The sequence below is a fragment of the Rhynchophorus ferrugineus genome, unplaced genomic scaffold (assembly GCF_030347505.1).
Source record: "Rhynchophorus ferrugineus isolate W39M unplaced genomic scaffold, kcgeb_rfMv2 rfM6, whole genome shotgun sequence".
Taxonomy (NCBI): Eukaryota; Metazoa; Arthropoda; class Insecta; order Coleoptera; family Curculionidae; genus Rhynchophorus; species Rhynchophorus ferrugineus.
Window position 1 is genome coordinate 4,139,043 of NW_027472585.1, and position 21,605 is coordinate 4,160,647.

General features: G+C 34.1%; 2 protein-coding genes across 6 annotated transcripts; one reads left to right on the plus strand and one right to left on the minus strand.

Annotated features, from left to right (window-relative positions):
• Window positions 1-8,239: 8,239 nt before the first annotated feature.
• Window positions 8,240-18,970, minus strand: LOC143198888 (zinc transporter ZIP3). 5 transcript variants are annotated; one of them, XM_076408496.1, is made up of 5 exons: window positions 18,875-18,892; window positions 14,666-14,779; window positions 11,678-11,906; window positions 9,261-9,441; window positions 8,240-9,043 (listed from the first exon to the last, which is right to left on the minus strand). In XM_076408496.1, the coding sequence occupies exons 3-5, from the start codon at window positions 11,895-11,897 to the stop codon at window positions 8,410-8,412; spliced, it is 1,035 nt and encodes a 344-aa protein (XP_076264611.1). In that variant the 5' UTR covers window positions 11,898-11,906; window positions 14,666-14,779; window positions 18,875-18,892; the 3' UTR covers window positions 8,240-8,409. The 5 variants fall into 5 exon arrangements, with proteins under 5 accessions (XP_076264611.1, XP_076264612.1, XP_076264614.1 ...); XM_076408497.1 differs by lacking the exon at window positions 18,875-18,892 and adding an exon at window positions 18,318-18,335; XM_076408499.1 differs by lacking the exon at window positions 14,666-14,779 and having other exon boundaries at window positions 18,875-18,970.
• A 580-nt stretch (window positions 18,971-19,550) lies between these two features.
• Window positions 19,551-21,519, plus strand: LOC143198876 (F-box only protein 22). Its single transcript, XM_076408481.1, has 7 exons — window positions 19,551-19,724; window positions 19,786-20,191; window positions 20,315-20,427; window positions 20,507-20,718; window positions 20,820-21,039; window positions 21,090-21,273; window positions 21,331-21,519. The coding sequence occupies exons 1-7, from the start codon at window positions 19,722-19,724 to the stop codon at window positions 21,426-21,428; spliced, it is 1,236 nt and encodes a 411-aa protein (XP_076264596.1). The 5' UTR covers window positions 19,551-19,721; the 3' UTR covers window positions 21,429-21,519.
• Window positions 21,520-21,605: the final 86 nt, after the last annotated feature.

A 21,605-nucleotide genomic window follows, 5' to 3' on the forward strand; every position in this document is an offset into this window, starting at 1 on the left:
CACAAGGTTCTGCATGGAGTAACCAAGGTGGCAGAAAGCTAGCCCAAAAATTAGCCAGCGCTACCCAGCCTGCTCCAACTCAAACTCCTGCTCCAACCAATACACCGGACCTTAACTCCACAATGCAGGCGTTTACTGACCCGCAGGCTTTCCTACAAGTGATCGCCCTGGCTCACCAACTTGCTCGTCTTTTTCCAAATGTCGCCGCCTAAGCGGCAACACTTACCTGTCTCTATAACTTTCAGCAGCCTTTAACTCTTCGAAATGGCTGTTCCGAAATCTCTTATACTGATGACATGGAATGCAAATAGCTTACGCGGAAAGCAAGCGGAATTGGAGGACGTCATAACATTCTATGACGTCGACATCGTGCTCATCCAGGAAACTTTCCTGAAACCTTCGCATCGTCTCTCTTTCGAACACTTTTTTGTCTACAGAAACGATAGAACTCCGGGTCGAGGCGGTGGAACCGCCATTCTCGTCAGAAAAGGAGTCAAACACGAGCTCCTTCCATCGTTATCAGTAAACAACTTCGAAACAACCTCCATTAAAATCGATATCCAAGAACGTCCCTTCGTGATTACATCCCTGTACAGGAAATCTTCTGCATTCAACTATGCCGAATACCGATCACTCGTCGAAGGAAAATTTCCGAAAATAATAGGTGGCGACTTCAACGCCCACCACCCCACCTGGGGGTGTTCCAGTACAGTCTCTCAAGGCGCAGCAAGAATCCTTGATTTCTTTATTCTTCAAGACGTAAATCGCGATTCCGAAGTTCGAGTCCTTGACGAACTAGACTCTGATCATCGTCCGATCCTTCTCAAACTCGGAAACTGCGCCACCACTCAAGTCCCACTAACAAGATTCAGGAAAAAAACCGACTGGAAAAACTACCAATCTCTTCTCCTGAAATCCGATCCAATTCCGAAAATTAACACACCAGAACACCTCGAGGAAGCCGTACTCAAGCTAACTCGCGATATTCAGTCTGCTCACGAATCTTCCACAGTCAAAATTTCATCACAACCCCAGCCGTGGAAAAACAATCTTCCCGCTTCTCTTAAACGTGAAATTCGCATCAAAAACGGTTTATGCAGATTAGCTCGATTCACCCTTGATGCTGCAGACAAAAGGGAGGCGAACAGAGCATGCAAGAGGGTAAGGGCGGCCGTCTCGACTTGGCGAGCAATGAAATGGAACTCATTTCTCGCGGACCAAAGGCTGGATGGCCCCCCTTCCTTCTGGCGTGTCTCCAAATGCCTCGTGGGGAAGACGCACAATGTCATCCCTCCCCTGAAGTCAGCGGTTACAGGAAATTTTGCAGTCACTGACCAAGAAAAAGTCGAGCTCCTTGCAGAGACCTACGAAGCTCAAATGAAATGCCTCCCACCCGCACAGAACACTAAAACTAAAGACATTGACACTGTCATCAACGAATCCAACTCCGTCAAAAGACCAGTAACCCCCGCCTTTCTTCTCAACCATTTTGTATCTCCAAAGTCTCTACAGACTATGATCGGCAAACTTCAAACCAAAAAATCTCCAGGTTTCGATGGAATATCGATTACCCAGTTAAAAAAGCTCCCGCATAAGCAACTCGCAGAACTGGCAAACATTATTAACTCCATCATGAGACTGCAACACTTCCCGGCGTCTTGGAAACACGCACATATAGCGGTTATACCCAAGAAAGGAGCAAAATCATCTCCATCTGATTACAGGCCTATCAGCCTTCTCAGCGCCATTTCGAAGCTTGCCGAGAGGGCAATACTCTACGCTCTCAACTCTTTCACAAAGGAAAACAACATCATTCCAGATGAACAATTCGGCTTTCGCGCTCACCACTCATCCGTCCATCAAGCTTCCCGTCTGGCTGCACACATCCATCATGCTCTTGACCAACGTAAAAAGCTTGGAGCAGTTCTTCTGGACCTAACCAAAGCCTTCGACAAGGTCTGGCACGACGGATTGTTCGCAAAGTGCGTGCGGTTAGGCCTCCCAGAAGACCTAACCGCTCTCATCAAGTCCTATCTCTCGGACAGATCTTTCCAGGTCAAGATCAGGGCGTCACTTTCCAGTCGTAAACAAATCGATGCTGGCGTACCTCAAGGTTCCCCGCTGGCCCCAGCCTTATTTAATCTCTTTATTTCAGATATGCCGAGAAAAGAGCATATTGACGTCGCCTTTTACGCTGACGACACTGCTTTCTTCACGGCCGCCAGGTTCGAAGCACTGGAGGTTGCAAATCAACCCCCTGAAAACCCAGGCCATCATTTTCCACAAGAAGCGTTACGGACTGCGCGTCTCGCAACTTAAGATCGACACCGCAATAATTCCATGGCTGGATAACGTCACGTACCTAGGTCTTCACTTCGACCGGCGGTTCGGTTGGCATTCCCAAATCCAGAAAGCAATCCAAAAAGGTTCGGGGATAGCAAACCTGCTATCTCCTCTGATCTGCCCTTCTAGCAGGCTTCCCATCTCCATCAAATGCTTATTTTACAAGATGTTAATTCGGTCCGTACTCCTCTACGGATCTAATGTCTACTTCAAGTTTGTTACACCCAACCAGGTCAAACGGCTTCAAGTTTTCCAAAATAAGCTCCTCAGGAGAATATTAAACGCTCCATGGTTTGTCAGAAATAATCAAATCCATAGGGAAACTGACACTCCAGAAATCAAGCACTTCATATCTCAATCATTCCACAAACAACAACTCAGCTCAAGTTCTTCTGAAAACGCGCTTGTTCGCGAGCTGGTCGACATGCTGGGAGCTTAGCACCGCGTCACCGCTAAGCTCTCCCCCTTTCCAGGCTGAAACGACCTCATCCGTCGCTACAGTCATAACTTTTGCCCCCATACAACAGTACCCAGTTGTGTGTTAACTCAGGTTCGCGAATCAATAGAATCGCCGGGCTCTCGTGCCCAATAACGGCTGCCCGATCAGCGGGTGCCATATCCCCAAATTTAATGCAGTAGCAGTAGTGATCCACAGGGGTCAATTGTGAGGCGGTTTCGGTTTAGTGTATTGGTAAGCCCAGAGGCAGTCCCACATAACCCGGTCCAACTTGTCACTCCAGGGCAAGTCTCCGCGACCAGGTATGCGTCATGCATTCCACCGCCTGGTTTTTAGGCCAGAACAAAAAAAAAAAAATCCACGTCCGTATTGTTAAAATTGATCAAAAATCTGCCAAAAACAAATTGCAACTTTTTGTAGTTACATTGAAGCCTCATATACAGGATTTATATTTGTCAAGATAGTAATTCTACATATATATTACCACATAAGCTCAGATGTAATGAATATTTTACTTTGCATAACAAATACGCTCGGGTATTTTACAGGGCTGCATACTAGGACCGATGTCGTACCTGATTTACACTGCGGACCTTCAAAGTAATGAGGACACAATGACTGCGACTTTCGCTGATGACACCATCGTCCTCCTAGTGCGTTCTGTCCCAAAAATTGCTTCACTCCAACTTCAATTCCATCCGAATATAATAAAGAAAAGTTCAACCAGCAGGGATTAAAGGTAAACCAAACCAAGTCAACCCATGTTACTTACACACTGAAAAGAGAAACCTGTCCTTCGGTGAAATTATAACGAAAACATTCCACAAGAGGAAATTGCAAAATTGGACCTTTACTTGGTCCCCAGGTTAACATGACAGACAGAAGCACATCTAGAGCAAGCGTGAACAACTCGTCAGCAAACTCCGTAATGTATATTCTTTAACAAATCGCTACGCCCACTAAAAGAATGATAGCAAGATCATGGCAAGGGGAATCATCATGAAGCTAATCTGGACATACGGCATTCAACTATGGGAAGCAGTAAGCAACAACAGAAGTTCAACCATCCCCGCACTCTCTATCATCATCCGTACTCTCTATTTGAAGGGCTTCAGGACAAGTTTACTGTATTACCCTTCTCACGTTGGTGTACAGGGATATGAGCGCGCGGATAGTGAGGCTAAATCGAAAACCTCCCCTCCCCCTCTCCATCACAAATATTTGTATCCATACTGACCTTATCCCGTTCGTTTCTTGTTTCACCAAGAACGAGGTACAACGTCGTTGGGCCCAGGAAGCCAATCACAACAGACTCTTGAAGTTAAAGCTAATTTTTTCTCATCTCTTCGCGTTCCTTCCCTTCGTCACCATTCCCTAGCTCTGAACCGACTGAAATTGGGTGACTGTGGTTTCTCGCATGGTCACTTGATGACTTTGAACCCGCCTGCTTACTGTGAGTTTTGCCACCATACCTTTATTTCAGTCTACCGCTTACTGAACGACTGTCCACGGCTCACCCAGATTAGAGCTATGTATGCGCTGCAAAAATGCCTTAACAGGAGAAAATACAGGCAGACTCCTCGGATTCCTACGAGAAATCGATTTTCTCTATAGAATCTAGTCCATGTTAAGTTAAGTATCACTGACCAAATAACTATTACCACTTCGGCATGGGTGCTAATGTGTGTTGTTTGGATAGAGCCTCTATTTCGTTATGCTTGTGTTTGTAGTCTTGTATTTGTGTCCATTTTTAAATTGTATATATTGTATTTATACTTCTATTCCTGTTATATTAATACTAGTAGCCCCCCCCTTGTTTTTGTTATTAATTTTATTTATTAATTTACTATTAAATTAATTTTTAATCAACCAGATTTTATTTATGTGATTATTTATTTAATTTTTACAATTTTCACGTTTGTATATATTCAACATTAAAAATTATAGATAAAACTATTTATATTGTATAACGGAAATAAATATTTAATAAACAGTTAACATTAATAGTAACGTCTAGTATGATCAAGTATGATAATAGACAGATAGTTTTTGATTGTTTTCTTTGTATGTAAATGAGATAGAACTTGGGGGATAAACATCATTTTTTACTTACCGCAATTATGCTAATAGCGACAATTACTTCCTGTTGTGACAAACCGTGAAAATTAATTTTCATTGTCGATTTTTTATAAGGACATTTTTTTTTGTTGGGATTTTTTAGAATACGGGTTTTTTAAACATCCAAATAAGTAAAAGAATTTCTACTGCTACTAATGTCAATGTCACTTTTTTACGTCACCAAAACGTATTTCATGTGTTTCGCATGTTTCATGTTTGATCTTCACTTATCCATTCTGATTAATCTGTAAAAATCCTTGATTTAATTTTAATTTGTCTTTCACTTTAGAAATAGTACTTATTTTTGGAGAATCATAGCCGGCATTCGGTAAACTTAGTATAGGTAGGTAGTTTCCGCCTGATTTTGCGACATTGCCAATTTACAAATTATCAACAGATGCTTGCGTTTTTATATATTGATAAATAAAATATATTTGCTACCTTACTTATTGTTTTATTTTCTCTTTTTCCTTTTAAAATTAAATATATTCATAAAAAGTTAAATAATTTAGATATAATATATTATCTTAAAATAATAAACACTAAACTTAATTATTTTGAACTTTCACTCCAATTTCAAGGGAGATCTTAGGTTAATTTGTAAATTCGATAATATACGAATTACAACAATAACTTCGGTTTGTTACCAAAATGTTTATATATTAGTAAATAGTTACATATTGTTTTATTTTCTCTTTCTTTCTGTCAAAACTATTTTAAAATGAAAGATATTTATAAAGTGTTCCTTATATTATATTTTTATGTACCAAAAAATGTCAACTAGTGTCGAATCGGATAGATTATGTTAATTTATAGATTCAAGAAAAGTGCATCTATTTATATTATATTCTTCAAATGTATGTATAATTTGCAATAAGTGGCAACGCTGCAAATTCACATCCTTGTGAGCGTAGTATGCTTCTCCATGATTAGATTCTGTCAGTTTAGATAACAGAATTAAATATCATTAATATATAGGCCACCCCTCTTATACTTATTACCATGTCAAGTAAAAGTACGAATGAACCAGTTCCAAGAAGGCGTGGTCTTTCCACTGCAGTTCATACATGCCTTCGTAATCAAAAAGTTCTTCGACAATAAATATTAAGTACAGGAATAATGAGGTTTGATTCTTTTTTAACTCTTACAATTCCAAACTTTGTTCACAGTTATAATATTAACTTATTTACACAAAAACATATTTGCAAGAGTTCCAAGAAATGAATAAATTCAGAACTGGAAAATATTGTTGGATATATTATATCAATTATATATAATGTATAAAAGCATACGTATAAAGCAAATTCTACAATTATTAGGATAGAGAATAGCCACTAGAATAACATGTAGAGTAGAGACACAGGAGATGAAAAACAAACATGGCAAGGAGTGGGAATATTATGATAAGAAGGATGGGAAATTACTAGAGACAATTGTCTGGAAGTTAGCTACTAAGATAAGTTAAAATAAGCGCTAATTGTAGATAGGAAACTGATCATCAATGAAAAGAAATGGAACTTAGAAGAGCTAAAGAGACAGGGAGAAAAGGATAGCAACTAAAGGACCATAGTAAAGATAATTTCGCTATCGTAAATCAATGTAATAAAAATATTACAACTATTTCTCACATATGCAACTAAATAAACGCCTTTTAGCGAGATTGTTTTAGCGAGATTACAAGAACGCGAATTACACTGAAATATAAAATAATATCGTAGTGGAAATAGACATTTACATAAGCAAAATAATTCATCAAGTTTTATCTTAAACGGCATCTAGGAGTCAGACTCCCACGTTATGACAAATTACGTCCTTCCTTCTTTTGTTTTATTAAAATTAATGCAAAAAGTATTTATCATATTTAAAAATATCTAGTACAGCTGCGTCTTGTTGATACTAGAACGCATTAAACTTGTTTCCAACTAACGACAGTTTGCATCTCGAAAACGTGCTCATAAAATATTAACTTTATGCAAAATTGTTGAATCAAAAGTTATTGAAATAGTTAATTGACGAGTGGTAAGATATTGTTGTATATCAATTTTTGTTAAGGATGTGATAGGGAAAAAAGATAAGGAAAGTTTGACTTAACAATGGAGAATATTTTGAATAATTTCTCTGACCAGTGTTTGAAATTTGAATTTATTACTAGCAATTGTTTCATTCGGTTTACAGTTTCAACCCCGCTAGGGTGTCATTAATATATTAGACCTTGCTGATCGCACCAAATGAACCCGACCGAAGACGGTGATCTCAGATATTATTAAAGAGTATTTTGATTAATTCAGTAGCTGGTCATCATTCGGTAGAGACGTGCCACCATCCTCCCAAGAGTCTTTCAGGTAATACGAACCCCCCCCCAACTCTTGTACCAATGAATTTTCCTTATACTCTATTAATAAAACTACCTTTCATCATTAGCCACCACACATCATAGAGACGTTTACTTTTTTGACTGGTAATCAATATAACCGCTTTGTCGAAATCGTTCGAAATGGTATTTTCAGGCAATTCGTCTGAGAGCTATTCATCTCCTTTTGGTTCTTTCCCAACGCGTGTAAGCTTCTGAAAGCAGTTGCTTCATCAACTGCTACGTTGTCTAAAAATTCTTTAATAATTTGAGTTTTCGTCCCAAAAGTATTGCAACTAATTTTCTTTGAACACTTTTGGACCTTCTTTACATTAAAAAATATTAAGTGATATAAGTTTCTAAAAGTGTTTCATAAGCTTCTACAGCAGATTTCGTCTAACCAAACAATAAAAAATGCAATTTTGAACGTTTCTTCATTAGCATCTGTATACACTGAATAACACAATAGTACTAATTGAAAAAGCGCTACTTCCCATTTTCATCTATAAGTGTCGTGGATCATAATTACATGGAAACACTTAATCGACACTTTTAAAGCGTTAAAACCGGAACCAGCAATTGGAATATCACCATGAGTGGCTAGGTTCAACTACTTGTGGACTAAAAAATGTTGAATTTTGTTTACATTGATATTTCGCATTTTCACCTATAGATATCGCTGATCAAAATACATGAAAGCAATCAATAATTTCATAGATTTAATGGACTAGAGAAATCTCTAAACCATCAAATTTAACAATTACTTTAAGTTGTTACATGAAAGCAATCAATAATTTCATAGATTTAATGGACTAGAGAAATCTCTAAGCCATCAAATTTAACAATTACTTTAAGTTGTTGAAACATTTTTTACATTTATATTTCGCACTCTCACTTATAGATGTCACTGATCAAAATACATGGAAACAATTAATAAGTGGCTGGGTTTAACTGGTTGTAAATAAAAAATGTTTTAGAAACCGATACGTATATTACATAGTAACTGATGCAGTTAAGATATAGTTTAATATACAAATATACATTGTTAAAATATTTTGAGTTTTAATCATATTCGCCGTTATCGCAGAGTTTAAAATTAAAGGCAGTATGTATTAAATCAGTTAAATATCCATTAATATTCCTACTTGTCTAATATGGTTATGCCGAACATACAGATAAATCCCAGCACGATGGAAAAGTATTGTCGTAAGCCACTTTTCCTGTCGTTCTGTAGGATTTCAAAGAATACCACGTAGAGCAGAGTGCCGGATGCCAGACCTTGCAGGAATACCGATACTTTATCCGCCGTGTTGTGTTCCAGGTTGCTGATTGCCATTCCAATCCCAATACCCATGGGGCTTACGACGGCGAAGGTAAAGACGTAAATAATAATCAGTAAGGTCCTCATGTTTGTGGTAACTAGTTCGACGCCAATACAAAAGGCGATCACCAGTTTGTGGGCGGATACAGCAACAAACATGTACCATACGTTGCGCGCGCTAGCTTCCAATCCGACAGACAGACCTTCGAACAGTTCGTGAACCGACAAGGCCAAAACTACCAGAAGTCCTCGGATGGCTTTTACCGTGGAGTCGGCTTCTATCCCTCCAACATGTGTGTGAGAATGACCGCGCTGTTCGGCATGGCTGTGTCTTTGACTATCCTTCGCCACAACTTCTTTAAGTACGGAGTTTCTGATAGACGAGTGTCTGGGGGTATCTCCACGTCGTACCGATAAAGTCCTGGCCACTGGCGAGTCGGCAGCAGTTTCTCTTCTAAAAATTAAAGATAAAAATGTACGAAAACGTTGAGATAGACGAAAATCACAATTATCGGTACATAAATGGCTTTTACATGGCAACACAAGGCATGGCTTTAGACAAGCCAATATTGAAACATATATGGACATACGAAATTTAAGTCTATATCATTATAAATCCGTAAAAATTAATAATATAATCAAATGATAAATATGATATGATAAAAACGTACCTGTGTAAATAAAGGTGGACACATTCCTCTACGAAGTACATTATAAAAAAGCCAGTACACATAAGGAGTTCAGCGTAGTGCATTTCAAAGTTTGGCGTTAAATCTAGATCTTCAAAACTTTCAGCTACTTCAGGTAATAGATGAAGAAAAGTTGTACAAAGAAGGACTCCTCCACCAAAACCTAAAACAAAATAGTAAGGACTCGAAAAAAAGAGGAAGAGAGGAGAAAACGTATTCGGCATTGAAATGACTAAACTGTCGTATTTTTTATAAAAGACATTTCGATTATGTATACAAGTATATGTCGAATTGAATATTGATGCAAAACTTCGCTGAAAGAAACATATTTCAAAATGAGAGAAAAGAAACGAACAAATACTTGCTAAACGAAAACAACTTGGACTAAAACTATATAAAATATTTTTAACAAAAAAATTGAACCGACTTCAAAAAATAATAAAGAACGCACTAAAAAATAAAAAATTATAACTTTAAAACAATAAAAAACGTTTTAAAATAAACTATGTACATAATAATCGTTGTAATAACTAAATAAAAATAAACAAGAACCTTATTTAACCTATCTACTACACGTATTTTATATTCTACTATATACACACAATTTAGCTTAATACCTACCTAAATCTATTTATCTATTTACCCTATTATTTTAACTACTACTACCCACTGATCATTTTGAGGTCGGTACCGAGCAATAAATTAGTTTTTTGTTCGTAATTTAATTTTGCGCATGTCACAAAATGTTATTATGTTATTATTACTACGCTTCAAGCACCGGGGTCAAAATGGAACAAAGACAATGCTGCCGCCTTTGGGAAGCGAACCCACGACCTTCGCGTGTTAACTTAAAGTTCTAATCGTTACACCATAGAAACAGTTGCCTGAAATATTTCTTCTGATATGATAAGATTAGTGTTTAAAAAGCAAACTGAATGGCTTTTACACTGAAATACTTCCGATTTTTCATCACATCTATTCAGGAACAACATTATACACAAATATCTGATTATTATAAATAAAAAAGTATGCGAAGGCATTGTTTTTTTTTTGTTCTGACCTAAAAACTAAGCGGTGGAATGCATGACGCATACCTGGTCGCGGAGACTTGCCCTGGAGTGACAAGTTGGACCGGGTTATGTGGGACTGCCTCTGGGCTTACCAATACACTAAACCGAAACCGCCTCACAGTTGGCCCCTGTGGATCACTACTGCTACTACATTAAATTTGGGGATATGGCACCCGCTGATCGGGCAGCCATTATTGGGCACGAGGGCCCGGCGATTCTATTGATTCGCGAACCTGAGTTAACACACAACTGGACACTGTTGTATGGGGGCAAAAGTTATGACTGTAGCGACGGATGAGGTCGTTTCAGCCTGGAAAAGGGGGGAAGCTTGGAGGTGACGCGGTGCTAAGCTCCCAGCATGTCGACTAGCTCGCGAACAAGCGCGTTTTCAGAAGAACTTGAGCTGAGTTGTTGTTTGTGGAATGATTGAGATCTGAAGTGCTTGATTTCAGAAGTGTCAGTTTCCCTGTGAATTTGATTAATTCTGACAAACCATGGAGCGTTTAATATTCTCCTGAGGAGCTTATTTTGGAAAACTTGAAGCCGTCTGACCTGGTTGGGTGTAACAAACTTGAAGTAGACATTAGATCCGTAGAGGAGTATGGACCGAATTAACATCTTGTAAAATAAGCATTTGATGGAGATGGGAAGTCTGTTAGAAGGGCATATCAGAGAAGATAGCAGGTTTGCTATCCCCGAACTTTTTTGGATTGATTTCTGAATTTGGGAATGCCAACCGAACCGCCGGTCGAGACCGAAGGCATTGTACGTGCCTTTGAAGATTCCCTAGATTTACCCCCTTCCCCCATAAGAATGCCCTACGAATTAATACTTAAGCCTGTTTGGTTATATGGAATCCAACAATGGGGTACTACTAACAAGTCTAAAATAAAGTGTTGCGTCATTCTCGATGCTCCATACAATGCAATATCCCTCTAGAACCCATAACAATTGTAATTCAAAATGTTTGTGTTAAGTACTACGAAAACGTGTTAGTGCATCCCAATGTGCTGGCTATTCAGCTATATATGCGACCTAATAGTAAAACACTTGAAGACTAAAACGTTTAACACCATTCAATCTGATTATAGAGTTTCGAATTCAGAGAGATTTCAGAGTTTAGAATAACATCTGGAATAGTATAAACTATTTTAATAATTAAAATAATTAAAATAAAGATAATATTTTATACCAGGCAGATTATAGACCCACTAAGAGTAATAACAATTCCTAAATTAAATAATAAAGGAATTTCAAATCAAAGGATATCGAAATCTCTGCCACTTTAGATTTAAATGTTTACTAATATGTTAATAACTCTATCATTACCTAACATCATTTTTACGTATTTGTTGTTCTCGACTTCCGCATCTTTGTCATCGCTATTCTTCATGAGCCACCTAGTAAGTTTAATCGGTAGACAGCCGAGTGTAAAAGAACAGGCGAAAAGAACGCACATAGCAGTACCTTTGGCTATGTTAGCGTTCCCAGTATCGCCTGTTTCATCTTGAGAATCACCACTAGCAATAGCATGAAAAACCTCTGCCATGTTTTCAATCTGAAAAATTAAAATATAATTTGTGGTAAACAAGTTTTCGCCGAGACGCGACATTAAAGAAATTCATCTATGTTAATCCCTTAATTTTAAAGAGTAAAAATATATATGCACAAAGAGAGAAATAAAAGATATTTTAAAACAATAACTAACTAATAGTTACACTTCATATAATATAATAAACATTATCTCTTTATAGATACTATAATTTATACCATAAAGATAATTTTAAATACATAAAGGTTCAGTCGCATAACATACCGGGAATGTCGGTGATTACTTTTCGGTCAGTCAAAAATAACATGTGATACAACTCGTTCAAAGTTTACTAGATTTCTTAAGTAAGAGTTGTGATTTTGAGTGGGAAACACCTCGCTTTACAAGCATGAATTGAGGAAATAAATAAATACGCAGAATACATTGCCTGCCTTGCACATTCATTATATTTAGTTGCTAAGTACGCTGCGGACTGCTGTACAAAATCATTAAATTTCTTCGGTTTCGTTGAAAACGTCTATACATTCTTTCCGTTTGTGCCTATCGATGTCCAAAAATTCTGATTTTGAAAAGGTTATCGGACACTAAGGGACAGCCCGAGCTGTAGACACTGTTATGTGATTTTATCACTCTTAAGCTAATTTTTGGAAACCTTTTCAATAACGTGGATCAAAAAGCAGAATGCTTCAACGATGAATAAGTTAGAAAGGGGAATAATGACAATTACGTTGAATGGAACCGCTTGCATGCGCGTAGTATTTCGCTGCAGTCGTCTGATTCAGACCAATTGAAAAGTCTCCGACCTGACACATAGACTACTGGGTGCGTGTATAAATTTGACAGCTGTCGGATCATTTGTTTGTGAATTATGGCATTTTGAGTGAAGCAACTTTTGTTATTGCGAAAAAATGGATAAAAAGGAATTTCGCGTGATAATAAAATATTGTTTTTGAAGGGAAAAAATACAGTTGAAGCAAAAACTTGACTTGATGCCGAGTTTCCGGACGCTGCCCCAGGAAAATCAACCATCAAGGTTTGGTATGCTAAATTTAGACGTGGTGGAATGGACAAAAGAGGTCGTTATCGATGAAAACATTAAAAAATCCGCAAAATGATTTTGAATTACCGTAAAATGAAATTGAATGAAATAGCAAACACTCTAAAGATATCAACTGAACATTCATCATATCATTCACGAAAAAATTTTAGTCGAAGGAAGAGGTGATCGCCGACACTGAGGCCCATTTTGAAACAAAGGACAAATCGTACTACAAAAATGGTATCGAATAGTTTAAGGGTCGCTATAATCAGTGAATCATCCTTGAAAGGAATTATGTTGAATAAAAAAAAATTATTTTGCCAAAAAATGTGGTTTACCACTTTTCAATTGGCCTGTCCAAGCAATGATATCAACATTTTCAGATATTGAGGCAAGAACCAAAGATCTGACCAACTGTGAATAATATCAGCAACAGACTTCAAGATGAAGCAAGCGAAATACGAAGTACGACCATTTCAGCCACTTTATTGAAAATCACCTGGACAACGTTTCGAAACTCAGTTGTTCATTGTCATCATTGATAACGTTTTCTCAGAAGCCATCTCTCGATATTAGCACAAAAGTGCAAGTAAACACGGGACGAGATAACTCGTAATGGTCGTCCTAGAAAAGAACGCAATCTACAAGTTATCTCTTGGTTGGCAGTCAATGTGTAAAGATGTAAAAGGAATCTCAGAATGTTTGTAGATTACCTCCAAATGTATCGCTGTACCCTTTTGAACAATTTAAACGAAAAAATCCAGTTCATTATCAAAAAAATATGTCAAAGAAGCGCTAAAACCAATGAATTTAACCATATCTGGCATCTGCATTTGATCCTCATCAAACAACGGTAAGGAAATTAGAGGTAAAGAAATTAGAGTAAAGTAAAGGTTGGCCACCGAGAAAAAAATATCGATATTTCGGAGATAAATAAATACCAATATTTTTTTGCAACGTATATCGATATTTTTAATAAACCATTACAATTAAGTACCAAAAATTACTAATTTATTTTTTATAATTACGAAAAATATTGGTTATCTATATATCGGTCAAAAAAATATCGCCCAAAAATATCGATATTCGTTTCGAAAAATATCGATATATCGATACTTTTTCGACATCGCTAATACACACCATTCGAAAAAACGCTACAGTGATGAGACTACCTAAACTGCATAATATTTGAAATAAAGGGTATTACGAACAAAATTGTACCGAATAAAAAATAAATACTATCTTATATCGAAATAAATTCACTCTTGCAACTAGAAAACCAGTTTATTCATCTCCGCTTTGTTTCCAGAAACTTACGGCAGCAACCGGTTTAATTCAAACATAACAATACATATCGGTGATTATTATTATTTACGTCTATAGAATTAAGTAAAACTATTAAACAACAAACAACGGAAATATGTTCCGAAACCCTGTATTATATATAGTGTATTACGTTGACCCACTTATGTTTCGTAAAAATAGACAGAAATACTTAACGACCACACAGATAAACCGAATATAGATAGATAATAAATGAATGAAGATATTTACAAATTAACGAATGCGCCTCCTATTATCAAGATTACGGAAGTTAAGTACCATTCGAATGAAATCCAGTTGGTTTAATTCGTCTCATTCCCTTGGCCTAATTCAACGCCATCATAACAAACAAGAAAACAAACAACTATAAAATAAACGTTACAAGGAGTGGAGATTTACTTACTACTAAGGAACGGGCAATTTAGCTTGTAGTAGATCGGATAGAATCGATGTTATTCCGTCGCTAGCTGTTGACTTTTATAAAGGAATCTCATCAATAATAAATTTATATTGTCATCTAAAAACGATACCTGTTTTAGAAATTTATCGTGCTTATATATCATCTGTAATCTCGTTCTCCTAATCAACTATACATTGCTAATGCATAATATATATATATATATATATATATATAAATATATATATATATATATATATATATATATAAATATATATATAAATAATCTCTATTTGAATACATCAAAATAATAAAATATTTATATATCAAAAAAATAATTATTATAATTCAGTTCAATCGCATATGTCTGAGCACTATATTGCTATAAATATAAATGTTTTTGTTTCATAGCTGTTACTAATGCAGTTTTTATACAAATAAAATGCAGACTTGATCTTTATAACTTTTATGTACTTATAGTCTGCACAAAATAAAGGTGAACTCACATTAAAACGTCGCAATGTTGCCACATGAACTCAGAGTTTTCATTTATCTTGTCTTTGGCATATAACAACATTTTAATATAAATAAAATAATGTAAAAAAATATGTCACCAAACTACAGTTAATTACACAAATATATAGTTTAGTATAGTCCTTCCAATAAAACAGCCAATGCACATCATCAACACCGTCGAACGTATTGCCAAATTCAGTTTATAAGAACGTAAAATCCTTTTTAAACTAGCAGCTCTAGTTATAAAGAGACAGCGTAAAGTATAATGCGAAACCAAATTGGTCTATAAAATTCGATTTATGTTGGTACTGGTCGAAACCGTTGTCATATGTCAATGTAAATATCATAAAACAACTCTAACCTACAAACCATTATAGCTGTTTACTTAATTATAGTTTAAATTTATTGCACGTTAAAATGAATTATATTTGGTAAAGTTATTTTTGTTTCATTATTTTATTTACATTAGTATTTTGTTGTCGGAATAAAAATAAACGAAAATTTAAATTTGGTGTGGCAACGTTGCGTTATAAAAATTTATATTTATATTAAAAATTGATGAACTGCATTGGCAGTTTTATTGGAAAGGCTATAGGTTAGGGTTGTTTTATTATATTTGTATTTAACTCTTTTCGACACCACCAATGATTGATGTAGCGTTCTAAGTGCGATTTTTATGTAGTGGTATTTCATGGATATTATACGAGGGTCACTATTTATATTTCGGGAATTGGCAACACTGTTATCATGTGAATCCATCTGACGGTTCCATCGTAAAGTTTAACATTTTTGACGATATACGTAGTCAGAACATTTTGTCGCACGTATGCTATTTGTTTATTTTATATTTAGTTGATAGTTTTGTCTCGGCAAAAAATGTATCTGAGTTGTAAACATTTTCGTGCGATGATTTTTTACGATTTTCGACTTGGATTATCACAACAAGAGCGCATTAATCAACTTAATTTGACTGTTGGCGATTAAGCTCCATCAAAAACACCGCGTATCGCTGATTCAGTGAACTCAAACAGGGTCGTACTTCGTTGTCCAACGAGTTTCGTGAAGGTCATACAAAATCGGCTGATGTGCCAGAAAACATCGATACTGTGTGTGAAATGATTAAGCAAGATCGTCATGTCACCTATCGTGAGATTGAGGCATCCCTAAGCATTAGTTCCACCAGCATGTATGCGATTTTACATGAACACTTAGCTGTGCAAAAACTATATTCGCGTTGGATCCCATACAACTTGACAATCACTCAAAAAAAGGCTCGTCTCGATTGGTGCAAAGAAATGTTTAAGAAATTCAATCGCGGTGCTCCTAAAGACGTTTATAAAATCGTGACATGTGACGATGATGACGTGATGCAGTAACAGCAGCAGTCGACTGTATGGGTCTTCCAAGATTAACCAAATCCAACAAAAATTGTTCACGTTTCTTCAAAGAAAATGGTGGCCTGTTTCTTCGGGAAAACTGGCCATATTGCAACACTGCCTCTAGAGGATCGTAGAACAGTAAATTCTGATTTGATTCTGAACTGATTGGTACACAACCATTTGTTTCCCAGAGGTCTTCGATAAAATAAGGAAAACAAACAACAGACGCCGGATTGTTCTTCATCATGACAATGCAAGCTCTCACACATCGGTTGAAACAAGAGACTATTTGAGCACTCAAAACATCGAATTGATGGGTCATCCGCCGTATAGTCCTGATTTGGCACCCAATGACTTCTTTTTGTTCCCATCCATGAAGAATACATTGCGTGGTCAATGATTTTCATCGCCAGAAGAAGCTATTGAAGCGTTCAAAAATCATGTTTTGAAGATACCTCATTCAGAATGGAATAAATGCTTTGAAAATTGATTTAAGCGTATGCAAAAGTGTATCGATCATCGTGGCGAGTACTTTGAAAAACAATAAAAATATATTGCCATCTTAACTATTTGTTTTTTTCCTATTCCCGAAATATAAAGAGTGACCCTCGTATACATCCTTGTAGGTATTACTTAGAGTGTTTATAATGCAAGAACTTTAGAACTATAGAACTATTGTACGTGCAAATTGTGGCATTCACAGGGAATTTAAAGGTTATGTCCTTTTTCTGTATATAAGATAAGATAAGACCAGGGGTTGTAATTAGATTTACTATAAACTACTACAAATGAATAACAATATTTAACGACCAAAAAAGCAAATATTAACTAAGAAATAAAAATAAAGAAATAATAAGCAAACACAGACACAAAATTGTATTTTATTCTTTATATATAGTTAAAATGTTACATTATATTTTCCGTTAAAAAAAAATAATAAATTTTGCAACAATATCTAACATCTGAAACCGGATAACGATTTAAGTGGTAACGAGAGCTATAATCAGTAATTATATTAATTTAATTACATTGTATTGATTGATATGAAATATAAATATAATTAACACAATTCTTATTACTTATCAATCGTGACGATTTCATTTGATAAAGGCTTTAAGCACTCAGACGTTCTAATTGCCTTTAATAATATGACTAAAAATGTGACGCGGTATAAAATTGTTTCAAGTCATTGAGAATAACGTACAAAAATATACAATTAAATACTGCTATTGTTTTATAAAACCTTTAACTGAGAGTTAAGTGTGCAAAATTGATAAAAATATCAGTATGAAGTAAATGATGTTAACTAGTAACTGAAGATCAACTTAAAATTAATTGGAAGTATTGAAATAAAACATAGTCGACCAGAGATCATGGAAAATAATTTTTAATTGTATGATACAAATACAATGAACATAAGTTTTATTAAAATAAATATATTTTCAATAATATCATTATATTTAAAAATGTTGGGGCATTATTATAACCGAAAAAATTAGAAAACTAAGAAGAGAAAATAGGGTGTTTTGTTACACTTTGAACACACAGTAGTTATTATTTTATATAAATAATGACCATTGATTAATTAAATTAATTAAACATAAATTCACATTTGAACAGAATATAATAATTCATTATTAAATCAATTTTACTTCACCGGAAATCGTTCCATTCTTAAAACGAAATTCAATAATTCACTAAAAAAACTGATAAATAAATCCTCTTTTATAATATAATTCTATCAGTAAATACATTTAAATAACCTGGACAGAAATTACACTCTGCTAACGCCAAATGTTCACTACCGACAAAAAAAAATCTAGGTGTTAAAATATATTTTATCTGGGTACTGAATACATCATTTATCTTTTTAATTGTTATTTATTATCTATTTATCAATATTTATCTTAAAATTCGTATATAAGTATCTATAAATATTACTTTAATAATTAATTTCAAAAGCGGATATCTCTAGACCAGATACACTCGATACAGCTGTAATGACGTTAAATTGTAAAATAAAATCGATAGCAATATCTATAAGTATACTCGGATTTCCTAAACAAAATACAATATTTATAAATAGTTCATGTTTTCATAAAATTGTTAGGATTATGTAAAACGTTTTATTGTGATAGTAATAACAGAATACAGTTATGTTATTAAAGAGCAATCTAAGATGGACTTTGTATTATAAGGGGTTATAATTAAAAAAACAGCAAAGACCAATTACAGTCAATAATATTTTTCACTTTTCACAATTAAACAATTAGATATAAGTTTAACGGCATAAATTATAATTTAAAATCAAATATCTTACCAAAAGATAACACAGCTTATTAACTACGTAAACAATTAGGAAATGTTGGATTTCATACAAAAGGTGCCTTTATATAGATAAAATCCAAGATATTTATTTCTATGTACAGATACTTACGATTGTCAGATAATGTAAAGCTTATATATAGATAAGATTTACAATATCACATAATTTCTTAAAATAGATACAATATAGATGGATAAACATATTACATAAAGGTTTTCTCATTTTATAAAAATTAATTAAACAATTTCAATAATATAAAGATAAAATATTTTACATATTGTACAATGATAATATTAATAGTAGGATTCATAAACATATAGATATCTAAATATATAGATATTTTCTAGTTATAGGACAGCAATATTTTATTGTTATCTCTCAATTATTTCGGCGTGGATACTTAGTTTAAATTAACATTTATTTTAACACAACCCTCCCAATAACAACATATTAATCATTTTCAAAAATAATTAATAATGAAAATTTTGAATTTTAAAAAAACTTAAAACATATATTAGAAAGATGATTTTAATATGTTTACAGCCTGAATTATATAAAATTCTCTTTTGAGAGTATTAATTTTTTTTTCACTTATATTTAAGTATCGGCAACTATAAAAACAGAAAAATATTTAATCTGTAGTTGAACTGAACTGATATTATGACATATAAGAAACAGGTGACATTTGAGAAAAATTCGATATCTTGATATTTCTTCAACATCCCTAATGTAAGCACATGACATATGATACTAAATTGACTTGATATAATACAGAGAGTAAATATAATGTAAATAAACACACGTTGAGTATGAGTTATACCTGTGAAAAACCGATATCAAAATGGTATATGAATATTTAATATATAAATACAACAGCATTTTGATCAATTGATGTTTTATTTTAGGCGAATCATTTAGGAACATTTTGTATAAAGAGCATTAAACCACAAAAAGTCGAAGTGAATATAACGGCTACTGAGGACTTTAATTTTGGTGATGCTTTATCGTCAGTTTATCCTCTTTTAGATATAATATTTAAATATTTGCCATATAATGACTTGAAATCATGCTTAAATGTCTGTAATGTGTGGAAGGAAAAAGCTGAACAAATATTAAAAAAAAGAACATCACCAAGTTGGTTTACATGCTATAAAGGTTCAAAAGGAAGAAAAGGAAATGTAATAGCTCACAGTGACAACTTAAATTATAGTAATGTCGAAATTGGAATTATACTGTATGATAGTTACAGAATAAAATTAAATAAATATATATGTTTGCATAACAATATTGTGGAACTAAGTCGAAAATCGAGTATGTATTTTATAATGAAAATATGTATAAAACAATACTAACTACATTAATTAATAAAATATAAATCTATGATATTGAATAATTTGAAAATTGTTTAATATTTGATTAGTTTTACTGTTTCAGTTCCAGAATATTTAGAAGAAGAGTTAGTTCCAAAGTCAGTAGATTATTGTTTACTTTCTGTTCCCAGAGTAGTATCATATTTTCGAAATGTTAGGAATGCAAAAGATATTCAGGTGAATAGAAATTGTTTTGTTGTAAACATATAAATATTATTCTTTGTTAAATCTATCTAATTACACAAGTATATTAAAGGATCATGGATCAATATTTGATGGAATTTTTATACCAAAAATTCCTCATGTGAGAACTGTTATGTTTCATTGTAATCCAAGCAAAAAAAAAGATATAGAAGATGCCACTAATTTATATATACAAAATAATGAAGAAGTAAAGTGTTTACTACTTTTCTGTAAGACCCAGCTTCATGAAAGTTTATACACTTTTTTGGAATACTTGGTACCAAAGTAAGTTTCTAATAGTATGGTATTCAATATATTCATTCAATTTGTTTTCATCAAACAAATCCTTAACTTATAAATTCAAATTAAACCACCTACTCTTTTAGAAATGAACCTACCTCAGTTGCTTTAGGTGGTGGTGTTATTAGAGGAACAAAAACATTCCAACAAATCAACCCAGAAAAAAAGATTTATACAGTAAAAGATACAGTTTGTATATTATTTCTAAAAGACAAAACAACCGAGATAGATAATTTTCATGCTTATTCCTGTGTAATAAAAGGAAATGACTTATCAAAAGAGGAATTTAATTTAGAGCTTCAAAAGGTAAATATGTTTTAACAAATTAAATGAATATACTTTAAAGCTTGATTAAGTTTAAGGGAAATATAACAATGAAAGAGTACAGTTTGGGCTTTAGGATTTGCTGCTCAGCTAAATATCAAGAGACTGAATTACAGTCATTTGAAGAAATATTTCCAAAAACACCTCTTCTAGGTTTAGATGCATATGGAGAAATTGGTTGGAATTGCTATCCCAATGCTAATGTTCAAGAAACTGGTAAAATATAATTATTATAACTGTTTATCAAAAATGATCTCAATTTGATTTTCATAGATAAACCTCAAAAGGCCAAAAGAGTGAGGCGATCTAAACATTTTCCCAATGCTGAAAATTATTTTTCTACAATTTTTATTTTAATTACTTGGGATTAAGATTTTTATTATACATTTGTAGGTTTTTAACTAGTCACTGATATTTATATATGAGTTTTAATGTTTTCGATAATATAACTATATTAATTTACTTTGTTATTTATTTTCACAACTACATACTTAATTTAAAATATGTTAATAGTCCTTAATTATTACATTCCTTCCCATTACACGTTA